The 25,181-nt window shown below is 43.8% G+C and overlaps 1 protein-coding gene across 3 annotated transcripts in view; it reads left to right on the top strand.

Moving 5' to 3' along the window:
• The window catches only part of ZFAND2B (zinc finger AN1-type containing 2B), a 41,772-nt gene that overhangs the window by 5,528 nt on the left and 11,063 nt on the right, over nt 1-25,181 (top strand). The window contains exons 9-11 of one of the 3 annotated variants that reach the window (XM_073647328.1): nt 663-741; nt 2,788-2,846; nt 2,997-5,844. In XM_073647328.1, coding sequence (XP_073503429.1) covers nt 663-741; nt 2,788-2,808 — 100 coding nt within the window. In that variant the 3' untranslated portion in view covers nt 2,809-2,846; nt 2,997-5,844. Of the gene's footprint in view, nt 1-662; nt 742-2,787; nt 2,847-2,996; nt 5,845-25,181 lie in introns of those variants that run through there. The other 2 variants (XM_073647327.1, XM_073647326.1) reach the window with 2 other exon arrangements.

Here is a 25,181-nt window from a genome sequence, read left to right as displayed (position 1 = left end):
CACGTGGTGTTTTGTCAGATTTTTTTTTTTCTTTTTTTGCAACTTAGACTACAATTCAGCGAATTGCAAAGCAGCCATCACTGAAAATGATCATCAAGGTAGCAAAGGCTTAAAGGGGTTTTCCATGATTAAAAAAACAGGGCAGCTATGTTTTAAAAAAAACAAAACAGTGTCACACCTGTCCACACGTTGTTTCTGGTATAGCAACAAGGCTCCAGTGAAGTGAATGGATCTAAAATAAAATACAAGACACCCATGGACAGGTGGGGTGCTGTACTGGAAGAACGCTGCCGTGTTCTTCTAATGCTGGACATGCCCTTTAAATATTCCAATGCGACGCTTATACAAGGTGTAGGGGGGTCTTCGGCATATTTCCTAATGGGTCCATTTGTTTCTGTGATTGCAATATTCATAGGCCATCAATATGAGATCGGTGGGGTCCGACCGTTGGCCTCACATTGATTTGGGGGGGGCGTTGCTGCCTCTGCATTTCTGCTTACACATGAGGCAGTGATGGGTGTCTCAGCTCGGGCAGTAAGGAAGCCACAGACCCTACAAACAGCTGATCTGAAGGATGGGGGTCCCAGAAACTCCCCCCTTTTACGTCTACTGCACCCTAAGGCGATCTATTGCTTCAGTACCTGAACATTGTGTTCTCTCAGCTCTCAGGAAGAAGAGGATTTGGCTCTAGCTCGAGCGCTGTCAGCCAGCGAGGAAGAATACAGACGGCAGCAGCAGGCGGTGAGTAAAAACCCTCCAAGGTCATCACATGCTGCGATGTAAAGACTGGCACAACATGAGCATGCTGCTGTGTGCAGAGCAATGCATGGCGCCATTCAGCCCGGAGTGACGCTTATATCACCGGGACTCCTAGTTTACAGGGGTTGTGCCATTGTGAACATCTATGGCAAATCCCCAGGATAATGCCATAAATCTCCCAAGAGAATACCCCTTCAATCTGTCACTTTTAAAGGGACACCATCATCCAAAATGATCAATCTTTAACCACTTCACTCCCGGGCGATTTTTCGTTTTTTCCTCCCCTTCTTCTAAGAGCCATAACTTTTTCATGTGATGCCCTGGAAAACGGGAAAAAAATTCCAAGTGTGGTGAAATTGCAAAAATAAGTGCTGTTCCACAATTATTTTTTTGTTTTTTTTTCCATATAGCATGTTCACTATATGGTAAAACTGACGTTTCATATGATTTTCCAGGTCAGAACGAATGCGCAGATACCAAACATGTATAGTTTTTTTTTTCTTTTTAAATGGTGAAAAATAAAATCAAAAATTAGATAAAAAAAATGTTTGCACTTGTCGCCATTTTTCAGGATCTGGGGCCTGGTGAGGGCTTATTTTTTCACCCTTAGCTGACCTTTCTACTGATACTATTTTGGGGTAAATACGATGTTATGCCTCTTATTACATTTTATTGTAATGTTTTTTTTCTCGATACGCTGTTTCGCTGTTTGCCAATCAGATTCATCATCATTTTATATTTTGATTGGACATTTCTGAACGCAGCGATACCAAATATGTGTATTTTTTCATTTTTATTTGGTGATTTGAACTTTATTATTTTTTTTTTTTTACTATCTTCAAATGTCCCTTTAGGAGACTTGAAGCTGCGATCATCCAATTGCCTGTGCTATAGCAGCCATCAAGTGCGGGGAAAGAAGCGGGCTCAGCATGTGAGCCCGCATCAAAAGCAGGGACACGGCCGATGACGTGAATATACATCATCGGTTGTAAAGGGGTTAAAGGAGATTTAAAAAACACCACCTTTTAGCATTTAATTTTTTCATCCATGTATAAATAAATGAACATTTTTACATGTATTTTACTGCCTGGCTAAGATAGCACATAATTGTCAGTGTGATAGCTGCCTAAGTATTGAGGTATGATCATATGGGGGGGGCGGCTGTCTAAGGAGGATGGTGATGCCCTTCATCTAGGGAGGATGGTGATGCCCATCATCTAGGGAGGATGATGATGCCCATCATCTAGGGAGGATGGTGATGCCCTTCATCTAGGGAGGATGGTGATACCCTTCATCTAGGGAGGATGGTGATGCCCATCATCTAGGGAGGATGGTGATGCCCATCATCTAGGGAGGATGGTGATGCCCATCATCTAGGGAGGATGGTGATGCCCATCATCTAGGGAGGATGGTGATGCCCTTCATCTAGGGAGGATGGTGATGCCCATCATCTAAGGAGGATGGTGATGCCCATCATCTAGGGAGGATGGTGATGCCCTTCATCTAGGGAGGATGGTGATGCCCATCATCTAGGGAGGATGGTGATGCCCATCATCTAGGGAGGGTGGTGATGCCCTTCGTCTAGGGAGGGTGGCGATGCCCTTCGTCTAGGGAGGGTGGCGATGCCCTTCGTCTAGGGAGGGTGGCGATGCCCTTCGTCTAGGGAGGGTGGCGATGCCCTTCGTCTAGGGAGGGGGGCGATGCCCTTCGTCTAGGGAGGGGGTTGATGCCCATCATCTCTCCAGTATCGCATGCTGTGGTGACGATGCAGGGGACGTGGACGCTTTCTGCAGATAATTGCTGGAGGTCACAGCAGCGCGGCATCCTGTTTGCAGTCATCCCTTTAATTATCCTTTATACACAGTCATCATTACTTTGCTTTGCTCCCATCTAGTATAATGTGCCTATAGTCGCTTCCCGCACAATGTACAAGGTACCAATAGTCCAACACTCCTCAGAAACAAGAAAAAAAAGGAAACCAATTCCAATAAAAGAAAAACATTTTCTCCCAAATATTCTTTCCTCCAGCCCTCTGACCGCCACACTTAGGATTTTGCATGCCGCGTAGCACAGCATTGTGCGCACAGGTAAGTGGAACGATGCATATATATTTTCTATATACATACGGCGTGTCGGCCTATTGTACCTTGTATGTTCTCTGTTGGTTTCCCGCTATCATTTCTGCTGAACTTCTTGGTTGATCTAAAACTAAATAAATCTGAAATTTCTGAATTCAGGGGCAGACGAGTCGCAATGCCAAACAGAGCACCTGCAATATGTGCTAGCGCCACACGGACCACCTGTGACCGAGCACACGGACCACCCGTGACCGAGCACAGGGACTGCGAGCAGCATCATGACCCGATCAGCGCCTCTCTACTTCTCCGGGACGGCAGACACAGACTGTGTTTTGCATGCTTTGATTTCTGTACGGAATCGCTGTAATTGGGGGGCTACGACCATCACAGGTGGACACCAGATGCTTAAAGACTACGTGGGACCCTCTATCTGACCTCAGGTTTCTCGTTGGGTGAATTTCCAGTCTACTGCCAGGTACTAGAGATATCATGGAGGAAACTGATCCAAACTAATGCAGAGGAAAAATTAAAGGGAATGTTCCCACATCAGAAAGTAGTGGCATATGCCATCACTCGATGATCGAGGGTGGGGGGGTCTGACCTTGAGAATGGAGGGGCAGCTGCACTGGATCAGAACAAAGTCCCTAAAGCAGTTTTTCCTTGAATGTTCCTGGCATCGCCCTATTATTTGAAGTGCGACCGGCCATAGGTCCTTACTCAGCCAGGTGGCCAAGAGCCTTATTGTTCTGGGAAAAACTGTCACGGGGACTCGGCTCTGGCGGACGTAGTATGGACACTAAAATCCGTCTGTGTTACTGTGTTTTTGGATTATGAATCTGCACAAAAATCCGCCACATCTGAACACGGGCGTACGGCAGCATTCATGTTGGTCGGAGTTACTGTTGGAGAAGATATCAAATTTGCATAAGCAGAGCGTCTATATCCGTCGTTCAGTTTCATTAATTCCAAAGAAATGACCTCCTTAATAAGACGCCTTTAATTCTCTTTGTCTCACATTGACATTTTTCCATTCCTGGTACTTAAAGGAACACTCCAGGCACAGGATACCCCGTGTAATGCCTGGGCAGGGTCTGCGTGGGAGGGGTCCCTGTGTCTTGCTCCGCCCCTGCAGACCCTGCTCCAGACATCACACAGGTATCTGTTCTATCCAGAGGGCTCCTTTAATTCACCCCATCATATAATAGTCTGATAACTACTACAAGTCTGAACATGCTCCACATTTACAGGATATATTGGGAGTGGTAGTTATACATCTCATTTCTGCTGTGTGTAGAAATCTACATGGTGCTATCATTTTTTTTTTTTTTTTATAAATGCTGATTTTTTTTTTATTAAATGGCAAAGAAGATGGAGGAGGGGTAAGGAATTAAAGGGGTTCTCCAGTCTCCTGTAAATAAAAGCTCTACGACCTTTTAATGGACTTTTCTGTGTCCGTTCATCACCATATTCAAGATCTCTGCTTGTTACCGGTGATCTACATTCAGATGTTGGACGCCCGTCCTGCGTCTGGTCGTGTTCACACTGCTGCGGCTTGTTGCAGACAATCCTCCGTGAGCACAAATACAGCAGCACAAACCTTCTTTCTGTCCTGATAGCTCTTACCTACTCTGATACATTGTAACAAGCGGCAGCTGTGTGACAGTAGACGGCTAGGATAGATTTTTTTACTGCCGCCGATTAAGCTTTATGGACATAAGACTGGAAGAGTCCATCATATACAGAGGACGTAAACGTCACCGCCATGTCCTGCTGATCGTTACGCCAACTCTATATACCGCTCCCTTTTTTTTTTTTTTTTTTTTTTTTATTTCTTTTTGTTTTGTTCTGTTCAACTGGATATGATTGACATGTAATTCTGAGTGATCGCAGATATTTTATTTTATTTGTACGTATTAGAAATAAGAGCATAAAACTTAACATTTATTACCATTAGATAAAATATGTGCAAAATGCAAGGACCTAAAAACACACAGTTAGACTGTCTGTGATATACAATAGCCAAAAGAACTTCCATATATTGTTACTTCCAGAGATATAAATATATGTCATATAAGCATACTGTATCTCTAACACAGACCAAGGAAGAAATGGCAATAGGAAAATAATGGAGCCCACAGTACACTATCAACTTATTGTGCCCCAATATATGGGAACATGAAAACACTCGCCCTGAGATATGGAAACATGAAAACACTCACCCTACCAATGATGACCATTTGACTTAGTTATATATAGAAATGGAACATCCTCACCAATTTTGATGACTGTCCATGCTCTCAGATTTCAGAGGGGGCTCCATGTGGTGGAAGTGAACCGAAATATCATGAGGTCACCAACCAAATACCGCTCCCCAGATGCCGCTCCCGACGCGTTTCTTAGCCTTAGCTATTCATCAGGGGAAAAGGGAAGAGGACATGCGGTATGCATGCTGCCCAAAGTCGCGCAGCTCATTCACCAGACAGCGCTACTTCACACTCTAGTAGATCCTCTTTTGAATCCTGATCGCGCTCTGTTCGTGATCGTGTCATTTCCGGTTCCGGTCACCTGACATCCGGTATGTGGAACGCAGATGCCGGCCGTGACACGCAAGCGTCACTTCCGGTGTGCGCGTCATAGACAAGGGAAAATCGCACATAACGGAGCGACGACTATGGGGCACGCAGGGTCGCCAGTTGACATCCTGCTTTGGATGGCACCATAGAGAAGTCTCATCCATGAATACCCCAAGCCAGGGTGAGTGTCCAGAACATGTGATAGCTGGCACTCATCCTGGCAACATACCATATGTACCGCGGTATATATAACACGCGTCCATTCTACCCCAGTGGTTATAAAGCTGGAGATGCTTCATAGGTCCAGAATCGCACAGTGAAGCTACGGCCCAGCCCCAAAAGCGCACTTTAAACCCAAAATAGAAAATTGTGCTAATACAAATATAAAGGAAAATGGATAAGTGACAAAAACAAGAACAGAAATATAAAAAGGGGGGAGAGGGGTGTTGAAGGGATGCGAAGGAGCATGAGGGGAGAATGGAGAGGGACCGCACCTCACCAAAACAAAAAAGGGGGGGGGGGGGAGAGAGAGAGATGCATGTGGGGGGCCAGGGGACCTATAAATAGCCCTATTCAGCACCTAGGGTAATATTCTTTTGAGATCATAAAGGACGTAAATTTGTTTGTGCGCAAGTTGAAGTGGCGCAAGCACTATATTAAGATTGATAAACAGGCATGCGCGGATCTGGGGGTCCGTGAAGAACTCCTACCTGATATTAGAACCCTTTTTCACCTCGGTGATGTGGATCCTAACCTTGAGGGTAATGGTCCATTCACCAATTTGAAACTGAAGAGTACTAAAATGCCACCCCCACAGAGTGATTTGAGCCCTATTGATGTATTTTTGAACATGGTGACTAAAGACTTAAGGGACCTGGAAAATGATTCCAGACGCTTCAGACACAATTTCACTCGTTGTGAGATGCAGGCATTGAGGTCACTAGAAAATGATGAACATATCACCATAAAACCTTCAGATAAAGGGGGTAACGTGGTGATCATGGATACCAGTCAGTACTATTTGATGTGCAGTGTTATACTAAATGTTAACCCCTTCAGGACCCAGCCTATTTTGACCCTAAAGACCTTGGCATTTTTGTCAATTCTGACCAGTGTCCCTTTACGAAGTAAAAACTCTGGAACACTTCAACGGATCCTAGCGATTCTGAGATTGTTTTTTCGTGACATATTGGGCTTCATGTTAGTATTAAATTTAGGTCGATAATATTTGCGTTTATTTGTGAAAAAATCAAAAATATGGGAAAAATTTTGAAAATTTTGCAATTTTCAAATTTTGAATTTTTATTCTGCTAAATTAGAGAGTGATGTGACACAAAATAGTTAATAAATAACATTTCCCACATGTCTACTTTACATCAGCACAATTTTTGAAAAAAAAAAAATTTTTGGTAGGAAGTTAGAAGGGTTCAAAGTTCATCAGCAAATTTTCTTTTTTCCAGCAAAATTTGCAAAGCCATTTTTTTTAGTGACCACATCACATTTGAAGTCCCTTTGAGGGGTGTACATGACAGAAAACACCCAAAAGTGACACCGTTCCAAAAACTGCACCCCTCAAGCTACTCAAAACTACATTCAAGAAGATTATTAACCCTTCAGGTGCATCACAGGAACTAAAGCCACATGGAAGAAAAAAATGAACATTTTTATTTTTCTAACAAAAATTTTCTTTTAGCCTAAATTTTTTAATTTTCACATGGGTAACAGGATAAAATGCATCCTAAAATTTGTTGGTCAATTTCTCCTTAGTACACTGATACCTCATATGTGGTCATAAACCACTGTTTGGGCACACGGCAGGGCTCAGAAGGGAAGGAGCGCCATTTTACTTTTTGAATGGAAAATTAGCTCCAAAAGTCAAATTGCGCTCCTTCTCTTCTGAGCCCTGTCATGTGCCCAAACAGTGGTTTACGACCACATATGAGGTATCAGTGTACTCAGGAGAAATTGACCAATACATTTTAGGATGCATTTTATCCTGTTACCCATGTGAAAATTAAAAAATTTAGGCTAAAAGAAAATTTTTGTGAAAAAAAAAGTACTTTTTTGTTTTCACAGATCATTTTGTGAAGCACCTGGGGGTTCCAAGTGCTCACTATGCATCTAGATAGGTGCCTTGGGGGGTCTAGTTTCCAAAGTGGGGTCACTTGTGGGGGAGCTCCACTGTTTAGGCACATTAGGGGCTCTCCAAACGCAACATGGTGTCCGCTAACAATTTGAGCCGATTTTCCATTCAATTTGTTAGCGGACACCATGTCGCGTTTGGAGAGCCGCTGTGTGGCCAAACATTGGAGCTCCCCCACAAGTGACCCCATTTTGGAAACTAGACCCCCCAAGGCACCTATCTAGATGCACAGTGAGCACTTGGAACCCCCAGGTCATTCACAAATTAATCCGTAAAAATAAAAAAGTGTTTTTTTTTCCACTTTTTCATTTTTATGAATCAATTTGTGAAGCACCTGGGGGTTCCAAGTGCTCACTATGCATCTAGATAGGTGCCTTGGGGGGTCTAGTTTCCAAAATGGGGTCACTTGTTGGGGAGCTCCAATGTTTGGGCACACAGCGGCTCTCCAAAAGCAACATGGTGTCCGCTAACAAATTGTCGGCTCAAATTGTTAGAAGACACCATGTTGCGTTTGGAGAGCCGCTGTGTGGCCAAACATTGGAGCTCCCCCACAAGTGACCCCATTTTGGAAACTAGACCCCCCAAGGCACCTATCTAGATGCATAGTGAGCACTTGGAACCCCCAGGTCCTTCACAAATTAATCCGTAAAAATAAAAAAGTGTTTTTTTTTTCCACTTTTTCATTTTTATGAATCAATTTGTGAAGCACCTGGGGGTTTCAAGTGCTCACTATGCATCTAGATAGGTGCCTTGGGGGGTCTAGTTTCCAAAATGGGGTCACTTGTTGGGGAGCTCCAATGTTTGGGCACACAGGGACTCTCCAAACGCAACATGGTTCCAATTTGTTAGTGGACACCATTGTGTAGTGTATGTCAGGTTGGTGTGCGGTGTGGTATATTGTAGTGTATACACCACACACACACACACACACACTACAACACACACACCAACCTGACATAGCCTACTAAGCTGAGTACGCCCTAGACTGGGATGAGTGGGACGGGCGGGACATTTTGTGTGCTGTGTGCGTGTGTAAAAAAAAAAAAAAAAAAAAAAAAAAATCGAAACTTTATTATAGTGTGAGTGTACGTGTGTGTGTGTGCTTGGTGTAACCTTCTGCAGTCACGTGTGGGGGCTGTCAGGCGTAGGGGGGCTGTCAGGCGTAGGGGGGCTGTCAGGCGTAGGGGGGCTGTCAGGTGTACGGGGGCTGTCAGGCGTACGGGGCTGTCAGGCGTAGGGGGGGGCTGAAGAGATGGAGGAGCCAGCAGCTGCAGCAGGGGGGGTGATCACTGGGGCAGGAGCCGGCAGTAGCAAGGGGGGTGATCACTGGGGCAGGAGCCGGCAGCAGCAAGGGGGGTGATCACTGGGGCAGGAGCCGGCAGCAGCAAGGGGGGTGATCACTGGGGCAGGAGCCGGCAGCAGCAAGGGGGGTGATCACTGGGTTTGCGGGGGGGGGGGGGTGATCACTGGGATGGGGGGGTGCACACTGGGGATGGGGAGTGAACACTGGAGACAGGGGGGGTGAACACTGGGGACAGGGGGGGTGAACACTGGGGTCAGGGGGGGTGAACACTGGGGTCAGGGGGGGTGAACACTGGGGACAGGGGGGGTGAACACTGGGGGAGGGGTGATTATTGGGAGGTGGGGGGTGATATCACTGGGACTGGGGGATGGTGGGTTTGATCACAGGAGCAGGGCATTTACACTGAGCCTGCTGCTGCTGTGATCACAGTCCACCGGCTGTCAGAAGGAGAGCAGCAGCCGGTGGATGAAGACGTGGGAAAGGGAGCAGAGGGAGCGGAGGTCGGGGTGCAGGTATGAAAGTGGAGGGGGGGTCGGGGGTGGAGGGGGGGGCAGGGTGGAGTGGAGGGGGGGTCGGGGGGGAGCGGGGGCAATACTACCTGATGCAGATCAGCGGCGGCAGCAGGCGATCCACGGGGGGGCAGCTGCAGAGGGTCCACGGGGGGGCAGCAGCAGAGGGTCCACAGGAGGCAGCAGCAGAGGGTCCACAACGGCCGGCACCCGATCCATGGACGGGCAGTTGCGACCATCATTAAAAACTCCCTCCACATCTGATTGGGGCTAGTATCCATGTGACGCTAGCCCCCCAATCAGATCTGGGGGGAGGGGGGGACAGAGGTGACACTCCCCCCAGCCAATGGCTGATGCTGTAAGCATCAGGCCATGCCCAGATTTAAATATTACACCAATTTTCATTGGTGAAATATTTAATTCATACCGATTGGCAGTTTCATTAAAAGTGAAAATGAAACAGCCAATCGGAGGGGTCCCAGGCACGGGGGGGTTAATCCACCCCCCGGGGGGTCGACTTCAGGATGTCCAGTTGCAGTAGCAACTGTGACACCTGAGCGACCCCGCTCGCAGGCGCTGCAGGGGGTCTTTCCCTCCATGTCACAGACGCTGTGACATGGGTCGGGAACGAACTGTTTTCCATGTCACAAACGGTGTGACACGGGTCGGGAAGGGGTTAAGGAGTGTTATAGCACATTAAAGGCGGATCCCACGAAGAGATTCTCTCAAGATTTGGAGGAACTGGCAAATGAGGCCATGAGGGATGGTACCCTAAATAAACAGGAGAGAGACTTTATCTGTCCAACCTATCCAGTTATGTCCACCTTCTATAGTCTCCCAAAGGTACATAAGGGCCTGAATCCACTGAAAGGACGACCCATAATATCAGGAATTAACAACCTAACCCAAAATTTGGGAATATATTTGGAGAAGGTACTTAAACCCTTCGTTTTAAGCTTGAACTCATTTGTCGGTGACACCAATGACCTGCTTCGCAAACTAGAAGGTATGACAGTTGACAAAGATGTGACTCTAGCTAGCATTGATGTCGAGTCACTATATTCCTCAATTCCCCATGATAGGGGTCTGGAGGCGATACGTTTTTTTCTCATGGGGAGAGGCAAACAATTTGAGCGACATAATCACTTTGTGATGAAGGCCCTTCAGTTTTGCTTGACAAAAAATGTATTTCTCTTCGGTGGGAAGTACTTCCACCAGCTCAGGGGTACCGCGATGGGGAGTCCTTGTGCCCCATCGTATGCCAATTTATACCTGGGTTGGTGGGAGGAAACCGTGGTGTTTGGAGACATCCCCATTGAAGGTGGTGAAAACATTTTACTATGGGTTCGATATATCGACGACGTCCTAGTTCTGTGGAAAGGGGACAAAACATCCTTTGGAAACCTCGTAGAAAGGCTTAATCATAATAACCTTAACTTACATTTCACTTTTGAGTTCGGCCCCCATGAGTTGCCCTTCCTTGACATTTTGATACGGATAGGAAAGGATGGGGAGATAGAAACTAGTACATACAGGAAAACAACTGCCTCGAATTCTCTCCTTAGGTGGGAAAGCAACCATCCAGCCCCCCTTAAGAGGGGCATACCGAAGGGGCAATTCATGAGGATCCGGAGGAACTGTTCGGACGATGCCATTTTTAGAGCCCAGGCCACCGATCTTTGTCAAAGATTTCATGAGAGGGGCTACCCCAAGAAGGTGATAGCTGAGGCTTATGGGGGGACTTTGGCCAGGGACCGCTCCTCCTTTTTACACCCATCCCCAATTTCGGATAAGGACAACACTTTCTGCAGACTCATCACTACTTTCACTAATCAGTCACATACAGTCCGTAGGATACTCCAAAAACATTGGCCGATTTTACTAATGGACGAGGATATTGGTAATATGGTCGACTCAAGACCTATGATTAGATATAAAAAGGGCAGATCCCTTAGGGACAGATTGGTCCACAGCCACTATATGGGCCATATGGGGAACAAAAGGCTGAAAAGTTCCATAACTGGCTGTTTTAGATGCAGTGGATGCGTATCATGTAAAGTCATCACGCAAGGGAAAGACTTTATAAGTAACGTCACCGGAAAAACATTTGTTGTCAAACATTTTATTAACTGCAGATCTAAAGGAATTATCTATATGGCTAAATGTGCCTGCGGAATGGAATATGTGGGGAAGACAAGGAGAGAATTGAGAAGAAGAGTAGGAGAGCACCAAAGAGATATCGCCCTGAAAAGAGATACCCCCCTGGCAAAACACGTGAATAACGCACACCCAAACAGTAGGGATATAATACGTTACATGGGAATTGACAAAGTTACGGCCCCACCAAGAGGGGGCGACTGGGACAAACTGATCCTGCAAAGAGAGACGAAGTGGATCTTTAGAATGCGGACAATGGCTCCCTACGGCCTTAATGAGCAGCTGTCCTACAGGTCGTTCCTATAAATGTAGGGTGAATTAGGGAGAGGAGTGTAGGGACAGCCGTCGAGGAGTGGGGGCGCCATTTGCGCAGGTTCATAGGGTGCCAACCTCCACTGCCAAGTAGGGATATTACCCTAGGTGCTGAATAGGGCTATTTATAGGTCCCCTGGCCCCCCACATGCATCTCTCTCTCTCCCCCCCCCCCCCTTTTTTGTTTTGGTGAGGTGCGGTCCCTCTCCATTCTCCCCTCATGCTCCTTCGCATCCCTTCAACACCCCTCTCCCCCCTTTTTATATTTCTGTTCTTGTTTTTGTCACTTATCCATTTTCCTTTATATTTGTATTAGCACAATTTTCTATTTTGGGTTTAAAGTGCGCTTTTGGGGCTGGGCCGTAGCTTCACTGTGCGATTCTGGACCTATGAAGCATCTCCAGCTTTATAACCACTGGGGTAGAATGGACGCGTGTTATATATACCGCGGTACATATGGTATGTTGCCAGGATGAGTGCCAGCTATCACATGTTCTGGACACTCACCCTGGCTTGGGGTATTCATGGATGAGACTTCTCTATGGTGCCATCCAAAGCAGGATGTCAACTGGCGACCCTGCGTGCCCCATAGTCGTCGCTCCATTATGTGAGATTTTCCCTTGTCTATGACGCGCACACCGGAAGTGACGCTTGCGTGTCACGGCCGGCATCTGCGTTCCACATACCGGATGTCAGGTGACCGGAACCGGAAATGACACGATCACGAACAGAGCGCGATCAGGATTCAAAAGAGGATCTACTAGAGTGTGAAGTAGCGCTGTCTGGTGAATGAGCTGCGCGACTTTGGGCAGCATGCATACCGCATGTCCTCTTCCCTTTTCCCCTGATGAATAGCTAAGGCTAAGAAACGCGTCGGGAGCGGCATCTGGGGAGCGGTATTTGGTTGGTGACCTCATGATATTTCGGTTCACCTCCACCACATGGAGCCCCCTCTGAAATCTGAGAGCATGGACAGTCATCAAAATTGGTGAGGATGTTCCATTTCTATATATAACTAAGTCAAATGGTCATCATTGGTAGGGTGAGTGTTTTCATGTTTCCATATCTCAGGGCGAGTGTTTTCATGTTCCCATATATTGGGGCACAATAAGTTGATAGTGTACTGTGGGCTCCATTATTTTCCTATTGCCATTTCTTCCTTGGTCTGTGTTAGAGATACAGTATGCTTATATGACATATATTTATATCTCTGGAAGTAACAATATATGGAAGTTCTTTTGGCTATTGTATATCACAGACAGTCTAACTGTGTGTTTTTAGGTCCTTGCATTTTGCACATATTTTATCTAATGGTAATAAATGTTAAGTTTTAAGTTCCTATAGCACTACATCTGCTGGCATCTATATCTACTTTTGTGTAGTTTTTTCTATTATCCCCGTTGCTGCATATAGAAATAAGAGCAGAATTGTGATTTCTTTTTGGTTCTGACTTCACATCTTCCCGCCACCGGCTGCTGGTTCAGTGTCTGTACAGTGAGGTGGGAGATGTAGTGTGCTTGACTGTACGAAGGCTGTAGATGCCTCCGTATGTACAGAGGCCAAGCTGAAGGCTAAAAGTTGTGGCCTCCTGGTAGTAAACGGAGGCCCATGAGTCCGATTGGGGTAAGCCAGCAGCTTTCCTGGATCATACAGCAAATGGGTTGCTTTTGGGTAATTGAGCACATCTCTCTGGAGGTTTGCGGGACGTAACAACATGGGCACCGCTTCCGGTGTGGAAGCGAGCGGCTCTGGACGACGCCCGATAACCCTGTGCACTGGAGATCTGTATAAGAACTGAGAAATGTCTCATCTTCGCACCTCCGCAACATTTTCCAATAGTAAATTGCCCAATTTACCATAAACGAGTTTTTCACACGATGGGGCAGATTTCCAAAACAAGTCTGTGCAGCTCAGAGAGGCAGTGTATTCTGCAGCGTCTATAACTACATGTAGTAATCACGCAGGCAAAAAAAAAAAAAAAAAAACATAGTCGCTCGACAGTCAAAAAGTAGGCACTTTACAAGAGAAGGCATGCTGAGACTTCTAGTTTCACAACAGTTGTAGGGCCCGGAGCCCGTCTTCATAAGCACCTATCATCGTTTCTATCAGTCTAATCTCCAATTTTACTGCTCTGTCGGTATTTATTAATCTCGTCTATATTTGCTGATTGCTTTATATCACAGATATTGTCTTCTACGGCTTATAATATGGATATATGTATTTATAAGGATTTATCTGAGATTTTTCATGCTCGCATGTGGCAAATAATTTACCTTTTTGAGACTTGATGTTACCCAGTCCGGCCTTTTAGGTAGCAGGGGGCCGATAGCCATCGGCTAGGTGGGTTTTTTAACTCTCCACTGTCTTATTCCTGTGGCCACCGTATTCCTGTGGCCACCGTCGTGTTCCACCAAAAAATAGTTTCACAAAAATCTGATTATTAAAGCCGCGATAAATGGCTATTATAATTATAAGTCCTGTCCGGCCTCCTGTACTTCCCCAGTTGGACCTTTAGAATAATCTGAGACACTTGTTAAACTATTTGTCTGACAAACATTAGTTGTTAAGCAGTTTATCCGTAGCAACCAGGCTTCCTTACTTGACACTTAAGCTCACAGCTGGTCCTATCCTGCACTATTAATCAGATTTTTCTTTAAAAAAATGATATAAGGAAACTTCCTTAAAGGGGTTTTCCAGGTTGAAAATATATTTCTGCAGTCACTCTGTGTGACCGTAAATTGCCAAATCCTGACAGTATGCAAAATGCACACTGTCAGGATTACGCTCAGTTATCAGCTCGAGCACACCATGACTTTGTCCGGTCAACGTGCCGACTAGCTTTCCAACCATTTATCTCAATAGAAAACTGAAAGAAGCAGGAAAAGTTGCTCATCAGCACACGACCGCAACGATACAGATCGCGTATGAGCAACCGCTCAAGCCGGCAGCAAAGCGGCATCACGACAGTGAGCTTATTCGATAATCTGTAGTCACTGCAAAAAAGTTACTTCTAAGCACAGAAATCCCTTTAAGCCTGATCTATAGCAGCGGATCACCTGAAGTCTCTCTGTAATTCCCATCAAAGTTATTTCCTCAGGTTCTAAAAGTGCCGAGAAGCGCAGGTTTTATTGATAATGTGACAATTTGTAATGTTCGGAGGAAAAACTTTCCGAGACGGAAGTCGGCTCCTCCCGGTTATTGTTCTAATTTATAAACCAAATAAATGAATGAATGTACATTCATGTAAAACTTTTTTTTTTTTCGTGTCTTTCTTCATAAATTAATATTTATTAAAGTAATAATAGGACGTGATGGCGTCCAGAGAATGGGAAGAATTGTCTACAATACATTATGTGGTTCTTCCAGGAAGGGGGGGGGGGGACAGTCATGAAGCTGAAGTTTGCAAGGTAGAAAGAGAGGAAAAGTAATTAGGGAACATTTAAAATTGTAAAGTGCTGCGGAATATGTTGGCGCTATAAAAATTATTATTATTCTTATTAAACTCATAAGAGGTATTGTTACTATTAATGGAGATTAGAATCGTGATTTACAAACGGGAATTGTTGCTGCTGATTCCAAGATCCGAAGACAAAATAGTTAAAGGTAAAGGTGGTTTATTGTCAACGCGTTTCAAAGTCAATAACGACTCCTTCCTCAGGACAATAACTATTGATGGAGCTTGTCACATATGCCTTTACTCTACTCTTGGAATATCTGTGCACCTGTAATATCTGCTTCTATGTGAATGAAGATCCACACAAGAAATTACAAGCCTGTCTGTCTGTAGAGGTGACTGCGTGGTAATAAAGTCTTGCGATTACAGCAACCTCTGCACCCAGTCAAGCAGACGATCTCTGTTTCTGAACTGTCCCGAGGGTAAGATCACAAGTGTCATATGAGAAAGAAGTTTTGTCGAAACCGGAACCGGAGACCTGGCCGCAGATGAGGCGAGCTTTATTTAAGAAAACAAAAAAATGAGATCTAGGTCAAGAAACTGAATTGTAATTTTTGTAATATCAAAGTAAATATATAATGCACAGATAACATGAACTTTGCAAATGTATACACCCAAATACTGCCATTCGGTTTTCAGATTCTTCCATACATTCCCTAAATAATGCCTCTATACAGTAAATAAAAAACACCATCTAGAACTCGTATAACTCTGCTATATATTTTCCTCACATGTCCAAAAAATACAGCGTTGATATTAGACTTTAAATATGGGGTTCATACCACCAGAAAATGATGAAATACTTGTATTTGGTGTCCGAATATTACCGCCAAAGAGTGCTCCTATAATAGATTAAAGAGAGATTTACTGCCAAAAACAGTTGTCATTTATGTACAGTCATTCCCTAAAAAAAAAAGAATAAGAAACCAACAATACTGAGTAATTTCTGTGCTTTGTGGCCTTCTTCTAGCCATCTTCTGTCATTACCAGGAAAGGTCTAGACCACCGCTTTCCTTTAGAGGAAATGCAGTACTGTAAAAAGTCATGGTGGCATTCTTCATCCTTCCAGATGGATATCAGCCGTCATGTAAAATGACTGTTCTAATGGAGTATTGGGGGGAGGTTGAAGGGGCAAATAATGTTGCGGAGTGAGTTTTACTGGTTATTGTTTTGCGAGAAACTTCTTTTCTTGGAAATGAAAATGAAAGCAACGAATGGACTTTTCTTGCCACGTCTGACCAACACTATAAAAGTTACGTAAAACTTTGGCCGGATGGGAAAAAAAAAGAACCCATGGTGACTTGACAAAAATCGAGTTCCCAATGAGATCAGATTAATAAGGTTTACTAAGTTATGTATGACATTGGCCGGATGAAAAAAAAAAAAAGAACCTGTGACGACAAAAATCTAGTTCCCAATTAAATCAGATTTAGAAGTCTTACTAAAGAAAAACAAGGAAATTAATCTAAGATTAAACTCTTATCTAAAGTTCTGAAGCGCAAGAAAAGTTATGGAATATTCCAAGAAGTTTAGAGACGAGAACATGAAGATACTGTATCCGTTACTCACCACAGATCGGCTTGCAAAGGACCTTAGAAACGATAGCGCACCTTATCTTACTTATACCGCAGAGGATAGCTTGTCTCATGTTAAGTTCAGAACAGAATTGGATGCCTTTATTGAAAAATATAACATTACAGGTTCTGGACTCTGTGATGGGTCGTTGATCAAGAAAACTCATCTGATTGCCATATGTGAAGTCGGCAAGGAATTTGTCCCCTAATATTGGGAAATTAGCATCTGCCTCATGGGGTTTTGTCTTCCACTGGATTAATATGTTACATTATACAGTACAGACCAAAAGTTTAGACACACCTCATATAAAGATTTTTCTGTATTTTCATGACTGAAAATTGTACATTCACACTGAAGGCATCAAAACTATGAATTAACACATGTGGAATTATATACTTAACAAAAAAGTGTGAAACAACTGAAAATATGTCTGATATTCTAGGTTCTTCAAAGTAGCCACCTTTTGCTTTGATGACTGCTTTGCACACTCTTGGCATTCTCTTGATGAGCTTCAAGAGGTAGTCACCGGAAATGGTTTTCACTTCACAGGTGTGCCCTGTCAGGTTTAATAAGTGGGATTTCTTGCCTTATAAATGGGGTTGGGACCATCAGTTGTGTTGTGCAGAAGTCAGGTGGATACACAGCTGATAGTCCTACTGAATAGACTGTTAGAATTTGTATTATGGCAAGAAAAAAGCAGCTAAGTAAAGAAAAACGAGTGGCCATCATTACTTTAAGAAATGAAGGTCAGTCAGTCTGAAAAATTGGGCAAACTTTGAAAGTGTCCCCAAGTGCAGTTGCAAAAACCATCAAGCGCTACAAAGAAACTGGCTCCCATGAGGACCGCCCCAGGAAAGGAAGACCAAGAGTCACCTCTGCTTCTGAGGATAAGTTTATCCAAGTCACCAGCCTCAGAAATCGCAGGTTAACAGCAGCTCAGATTAGAGACTAGGTCAATGCCACACAGAGTTCTAGCAGCAGACACATCTCTACAACAACTGTTAAGAGGAGACTTTGTGCAGCAGTCCTTCATGGTAAAGTAGCTGCTGGGAAACCACTGCTAAGGACAGGCAACAAGCAGAAGAGACTTGTTTGGGCTAAAGAACACAAGGAATGGACATTAGACCAGTGGAAATCTGTGCTTTGGTCTGATGAGTCCAAATTTGAGATCTTTGGTTCCAACCACCGTGTCTTTGTGCAACACAGAAAAGGTGAACGGATGGACTCTACATGCCTGGTTCCCACCGTGAAGCATGGAGGAGGAGGTGTGATGGTGTGGGGGTGCTTTGCTGGTGACACTGTTCGGGATTTATTCAAAATTGAAGGCATACTGAACCGGCATGGCTACCACAGCATCTTGCAGCGGCATGCTATTCCATCCGGTTTGCGTTTAGTTGGACCATCATTTATTTTTCAACAGGACGATGACCCCAAACACAACTCCAGGCTGTGTAAGGGCTATTTGACCAAGAAGGAGAGTGATGGGGTGCTACGCCAGATGACCTGGCCTCCACAGTCACCAGACCTGAACCCAATCGAGATGGTTTGGGGTGAGCTGGACCGCAGAGTGAAGGCAAAAGGGCCAACAAGTGCTAAGCATCTCTGGGAACTCCTTCAAGATTGTTGGAAGACCATTTCCGGTGACTACCTCTTGAAGCTCATCAAGAGAATGCCAAGAGTGTGCAAAGCAGTCATCAAAGCAAAAGGTGGCTACTGTGAAGAACCTAGAATATAAGACATATTTTCAGTTGTTTCACACTTTTTTGTTAAGTATATAATTCCACATGTGTCAATTCATAGTTTTGATGCCTTCAGTGTGAATGTACAATTTTCATAGTCATGAAAATACAGAAAAATCTTTAAATGAGGTGTGTCCAAACTTTTGGTCTGTACTGTACGTAGAACTGGATGGACTTATTTCTACTTTCAACCCTAACACTATGAAATTATGAAAACTGTCACTTAAACCTAATAGTGGCTGCAATAAAAGTAAACTTCATAAAATTGCAGGTGTTTTTTTTTTTTTCCATTTCCTTTCGCCCAAAAAAAATGAATAACCTATTAATACATGTACGGCAAAATTGTGCACAATAACAAGCCCTCATACAACTAAGTCTGAAAAGAAAAAAATGTAAAGTTATTATTTTTGATTATGCTGATATCCAGATGATCATAACCATCTAATGGCAGATCTTATTTCAACTTGAACAGCGGCTTCTGTTTAAAAAAAAAAACAAGAAAAAGTCAAAAATGCAAAAACAAAATATAAAAAGGGGAAAAAACATGTATATAAAGGTAAATGTTTTTTTATTCTTGCTGTTGTAGTGACATTATAGCTTATGTGTGGCATAAGCATCTGGGGAAGAGCTTTGGGGAAACAGAAACAAATTTGCTATTAGAATGCAGCATTAGGCTACGTTCACACATTGCATATTTGCTTTTTTTTTTTTTACCCTCGGGTATTTTCCTGCAGTTTTTACCTGCGTTTTTTTTTTTCGCAGGTAAAATAAAAAACACCTCCATTCACACACTGCGTTTTTTGCTGCGTTTTTTTTACGCAGTGTACACTACAAAGACAAAGTTTGTTGAAGAAAAATAAAAAAGTGTCATTGATGTCATTTCCTGTCTTCTCTGCTGGAGTATACAGCATTTTGCCCCGGTGGACAAAGAAAACAAGCAGACAACATTGTAGTTAAATTTTTTTTTTATATTTCTGGAACTGTTTTTACTTGCAAAAGTATTTCTTCTGGTTTTCAAAAATGTTATAAAAAAATGTTTCATCTACATAAATTGATTTGATTTTTTTCTTGTAAACTTTAACATGTTAACATAAAGTGCAAAGCACCAAAAAGTGCGGTTAGGGTGTTCTGCATAGTATGTCACCACCATTGATAAAAATGACATGCAGGACTCTCTATTGTCAGGGGTTAAATTCCTTACACGTTCGGCTAGCGAGCTCCCAAAGGTGCTATACTCATCATCCTCTGGCTGTTGTTGGATCAAGGCCATAGCCTGTGCTAGAGCCACCTTTTCCTCCTGCACTGCCACATTTTTTCTTTTTTTAGCCTGTTTTCTGGGTGGTGGTGACAAGGGGCTAGACGAATCAACCAGAACAGGTCTAGCAGCACTACGGTCCTCAGAGTCAGGCAGGTTTTCGGGGGCCGGACTTGAGAGGGTGCTGTCACTAGTCGGTGATTGACACTCTGTTGTCATTGTCACCGAGGTTGAGTTGCATTCTGGCATTGGGGGCGTAGTGCTCGGCACAGCACTGGGGATAGCCGCAGGCACGGTTGGTGTTGCAGTCACTGCAGCAGGAGTGGAAGAGGATGGCATTGTTGGGAGTGGCCGTACATTCCCAATGGTTCTGTAAAGGGAAACATCAAAACAATTATGTTAGTCTTTTGTCATTATGATAACGCTTAAAATTAGAAGTTAAAAACTTTATTGATACTTACGGACGGTAATGCAGACTTCTCATCAAGAATTGTAACTCCTGGTCAAATTTTACATTATTCCCATAGGCCGCAGAGCCACTTGGCGCTTCCTGTTTGGCCCGCATGAATCGGTCCTTCACAGACCTCCACCGTTTCTTCACCGATGTTTCTAGAATGGGAAAAATCAAATACATTAGCATACAGTTCTAGTGTATACAGACAACAAATTAAAATAAACACCTCCAAACCAAAAACCATTTACCGATATCAGACCGCAACTCCTTTGAATAGGATTGAAAATGGGGGTAGAGGGTCAGAATTACTTTATTCCAGGACGCAGCCTTTGACCATCTTGTTGGAGAAGTCCCTGGACCCCTTATCCCACAGAGCTGGAAAATGTTGAACCGTAAAAAGAAAAACATTAACAATTACATTACGAATTTATCCACACCAGGGAACCGAAAAAAAATTTTCTTAAAAAAAAAGGACTTAAATTACACACAGATTACCCATACACACACATCAGGGCGAATTAAAAATGCCATTTGTCCACCCACACCTATTACTATCGGCCCGTGCACCTTATTACTACATCCGTAATCCTCCCTGTTTCACCCAAAAATGGAAGATTATGCACTGGTGTACTGAAAGGAGTATCCGCTATCCTCCAGGCAATCCACTTTCCTCCCATAATTTTACATACAGAGGTTAACATTGTGAGAACCAATGGGGAGAGTTTTGTCAATGTATTTACATACATACAAAAGTAATCGAGCAATATACAGTACAGACCAAAAGTTTGGACACACCTTCTCATTTAAAGATTTTTCTGTATTTTCATGACTATGAAAATTGTACATTCACACTGAAGGCATCAAAACTATGTAACTATGACATAGTGGGAATAACCGAGACATGGTTAGATGAAAGCTATGACTGGACAGTTAACTTACAGGGTTACAGTCTGTTTAGAAGGGATCGAAGAAGTCGGAAAGGGGGTGAAGTCTGTCTATATGTAAAGACGTGTCTAAAGCCTACAATACGGGAGGATGTATGGGAGGGAAATGAGAAGGTTGAGTCCTTATGGGTGGAGATACATGGGGCAAAAAACAATAATACAATTATCATAGGAGTCTGTTATAAACCACCAAATATAGCAGAAGCCACGGAAAGTCTATTAATGAAACAAATAGACGAAGTAGCACAAAATAACGAGGTGATTATTATGGGGGACTTCAACTACCCCGATATAGACTGGGAAACCGAAAGCTGTAGATCTCAGAAAGGAAACAGGTTTCTGTCAATTATCAAAGACAATTATTTGTCACAACTTGTGCAGGAACCAACTAGAGGGACGGCCCTTTTAGACTTAATATTAACTAACAGGCCAGACAGAATAACTGAGGTGCAGGTCGGGGGGCACCTGGGAAATAGTGACCCCAACATTATACAATTCCACATGTGCTTCAGTAGGTGCCCAGCAAGGGAGTCACAAAAACACTGAACTTCAGCTAAGAGATGCCCTTCACCTTATAGACTGGGATAGTATCTTCAGTAATAGGAGCACGGATAGAAAATGGGAAATTTTCAAAACAGTCCTACATAGTCACTGTAGAAGGTACATACCTTATGGGAATAAAAGGGCTAGGAATAGGAGGAAGCCAATGTGGCTAAATAAGGAAGTCAAGAGGGCAATGAAAAACAAAAAAAGGGCTTTCGGTAAACTTAAACAAGAAGGCAGCGAGGAAGCGCTAATATCTTATAGGGAAAAAAACAAAATCTGTAAGAAACAAATAAGAATAGCAAAAGAGGAGACAGAGAGACTAATTGCCAAGGAAAGTAAAACCAATCCCAAACTGTTCTTTAACTATATAAACAGTAAAAGGATTAAAACTGATGGAGTTGGCCCATTGAAAAATAACCTGGGTAAAATCATAGAGGGCGATGAGGGTAAAGCGAACCTACTCAATAGCTTCTTCTCCACTGTTTTCACAAAAGAAAACAATTTATCGGAGGAAATGCAGAGTGATAAAGTAAACCCTCCGCTAAATATCACCCACCTAACCCAGGAGGAAGTTCAGAAATGCCTAAATAATATCAAAATAGACAAGTCACCAGGCCCAGATGGCATACACCCCCGGGTACTAAAAGAATTAAGTAATGTGATAGACAGGCCGCTGTATCTTATATTCAAGCACTCTTTATGGACAGGGACTGTCCCACTAGACTGGCGCCAAGCAAATGTGGTACCAATATTCAAAAAGGGGTCTAAAAGTGACCCTGGGAACTATAGAGCAGTCAGCTTAACATCTGTTGTGGGTAAATTGTTTGAAGGATTTCTTAGAGATGCTATTGTAGAATATCTTAATGATAATAACTGTCTAACTCCATATCAACATGGATTCATGAGGGATCGCTCCTGATGGCCTTCTACGAGGAGGTGAGCTCACAGCTGGACCGGGGAGAGTCAGTGGATGTTGTATACCTTGACTTCTCCAAAGCGTTTGATACCGTGCCACACAAAAGGTTGGTATATAAAATGAGAATGCTTGGTCTGGGGGATAATGTGTGCAAGTGGGTAAATAGCTGGCTGAGTGATAGAAAGCAGAGGGTGGTTATCAATGGAGTAAGCTCAGGGGGTGTCAAGGTTACTAGCGGGGTGCCTCAAGGGTCTGTCTTGGGCCCTATATTATTTAATATATTTATTAATGATCTAGTGGAAGGGTTGCATAGTAAAATAGCAATATTTGCAGATGATACTAAACTTTGTAAATTAGTTAATACAGATGAGGATAGGGCACAGCTACAGGAGGATTTAGATAAATTGGGGAGTTGGGCCAAAAAATGGCAAATGGGGTTCAATGCCGATAAATGTAAGGTCATGCACATGGGAAAGAAAAACAGCAGTCACCCATAAATATTAAATGGGAAACCGTTGGGGAAATCTGACATGGAGAAGGACCTGGGCGTCTTGGTTAATAACCAATTAAATTGGAGTGCCCAGTGTCAGGCAGCAGCTGCGAAGGCAAATAGAGTCATGGCATGCATCAGAAGAGGAATAGGGGCATATGATGAGAACATTGTTCTTCCTCTGTATAAAGCGCTGGTAAGGCCGCACTTAGAATATTGTGCACAGTTCTGGGCTCCGGTGCTCAGGAAAGACATATTGGAGCTAGAGAGGGTACAAAGGAGGGCGACTAAGGTAATAAAGGGAATGGAGGGACTAGAATACCCAGAGAGGTTGTCAAAATTAGGCCTATTTACGTTGGAAAAGAGAAGGCTTAGGGGAGACCTCATAAACATGTATAACTAAATCAGGGGGCAGTACAGAGATCTCTCCTAAGACCTGTTTATACCAAGGATGGTGACAAAGACGAGGGGGCACACTATGCGTCTGGAGGAAAGGAGGTTCCTGCACCAGCATAGAAGGGGATTCTTTACGGTCAGAGCCGTGAGACTCTGGAACTCTCTGGGAGAGGAAGTGGTGATGTCCAACTCACTTAATGAGTTCAAGAGAGGCCTGGACGCCTTTCTTGAGAACAATAAAATTACATCTTATGCTTAGTGATAGTTAATTAATCCAGGGATTTAATCTGACTGCCAGATTGGAGTTGGGAAGTGAATTTTTCCTCAATGATGTAAATTGGCCTATACCACATGGGTTTTTTTTGCCTTCCCCTGGATCAACGCTGCAGAATAGCTGCAGTGCACAAGAAATAGGCTGAACTCGATGGACGCTTGCCTTTTTTCGGCCTTATAAACTATTTAACTATGAATTAACACATGTGGAATTATATACTTAACAAAAAAGTGTGAAACAACTGAAAATATGTCTTATATTCTAGGTTCTTCAAAGTAGCCACCTTTTGCTTTGATGACTGCTTTGCACACTCTTGGCATTCTCTTGATGAGCTTCAAGAGGTAGTCACCGGAAATGGTCTTCCAACAATCTTGAAGGAGTTCCCAGAGATGCTTAGCACTTGTTGGTCCTTTTGCCTTCACTCTGCGGTCCAGCTCACCCCAAACCATCTCGATTGGGTTCAGGTCTGGTGACTGTGGAGGCCAGGTCATCTGGCGTCGCACCCCATCACTCTCCTTCTTGGTCAGATAGCCCTTACACAGCCTGGAGTTGTGTTTGGGGTCATTGTCCTGTTGAAAAATAAATGATGGTCCAACTAAATGCAAACCGGATGGAATAGCATGCCGCTGCAAGATGCTGTGGTAGCCATGCTGGTTCAGTATGCCTTCAATTTTGGATAAATCCCGAACAGTGTCACCAGCAAAGCACCCCCACACCATCACACCTCCTCCTCCATGCTGCACGGTGGGAACCAGGCATGTAGAGTCCATCCGTTCACCTTTTCTGCGTCGCGCAAAGACACGGTGGTTGGAACCAAAGATCTCAAATTTGGACTCATCAGACCAAAGCACAGATTTCCACTGGTCTAATGTCCATTCCTTGTGTTCTTTAGCCCAAACAAGTCTCTTCTGCTTGTTGCCTGTCCTTAGCAGTGGTTTCCTAGCAGTTATTTTACCATGAAGGCCTGCTGCACAAAGTCTCCTCTTAACAGTTGTTGTAGAGATGTGTCTGCTGCTAGAACTCTGTATGGCATTGACCTGGTCTCTAATCTGAGCTGCTGTTAACCTGCGATTTCTGAGGCTGGTGACTCGGATAAACTTATCCTCAGAAGCAGAGGTCACTCTTGGTCTTCCTTTCCTGGGGTGGTCCTCATGTGAGACAGATTCTTTGTAGCGCTTGATGGTTTTTGCATCTGCACTTGGGGATACTTTCAAAGTTTGCCCAATTTTTCGCACTGACTGACCTTCATTTCTTAAAGTAATGATGGCCACTCATTTTTCTTTACTTAGCTGTTTTTTTTCTTG

The sequence above is a fragment of the Phyllobates terribilis genome, unplaced genomic scaffold, assembly GCF_046119375.1.
Source record: "Phyllobates terribilis strain yellow unplaced genomic scaffold, ASM4611937v1 Scaffold_9__5_contigs__length_417890890, whole genome shotgun sequence".
NCBI classification, from domain to species: Eukaryota; Metazoa; Chordata; class Amphibia; order Anura; family Dendrobatidae; genus Phyllobates; species Phyllobates terribilis.
Note: the sequence above shows the minus strand (reverse complement) of the source record. Positions and strands in the feature narration are given on the sequence as shown.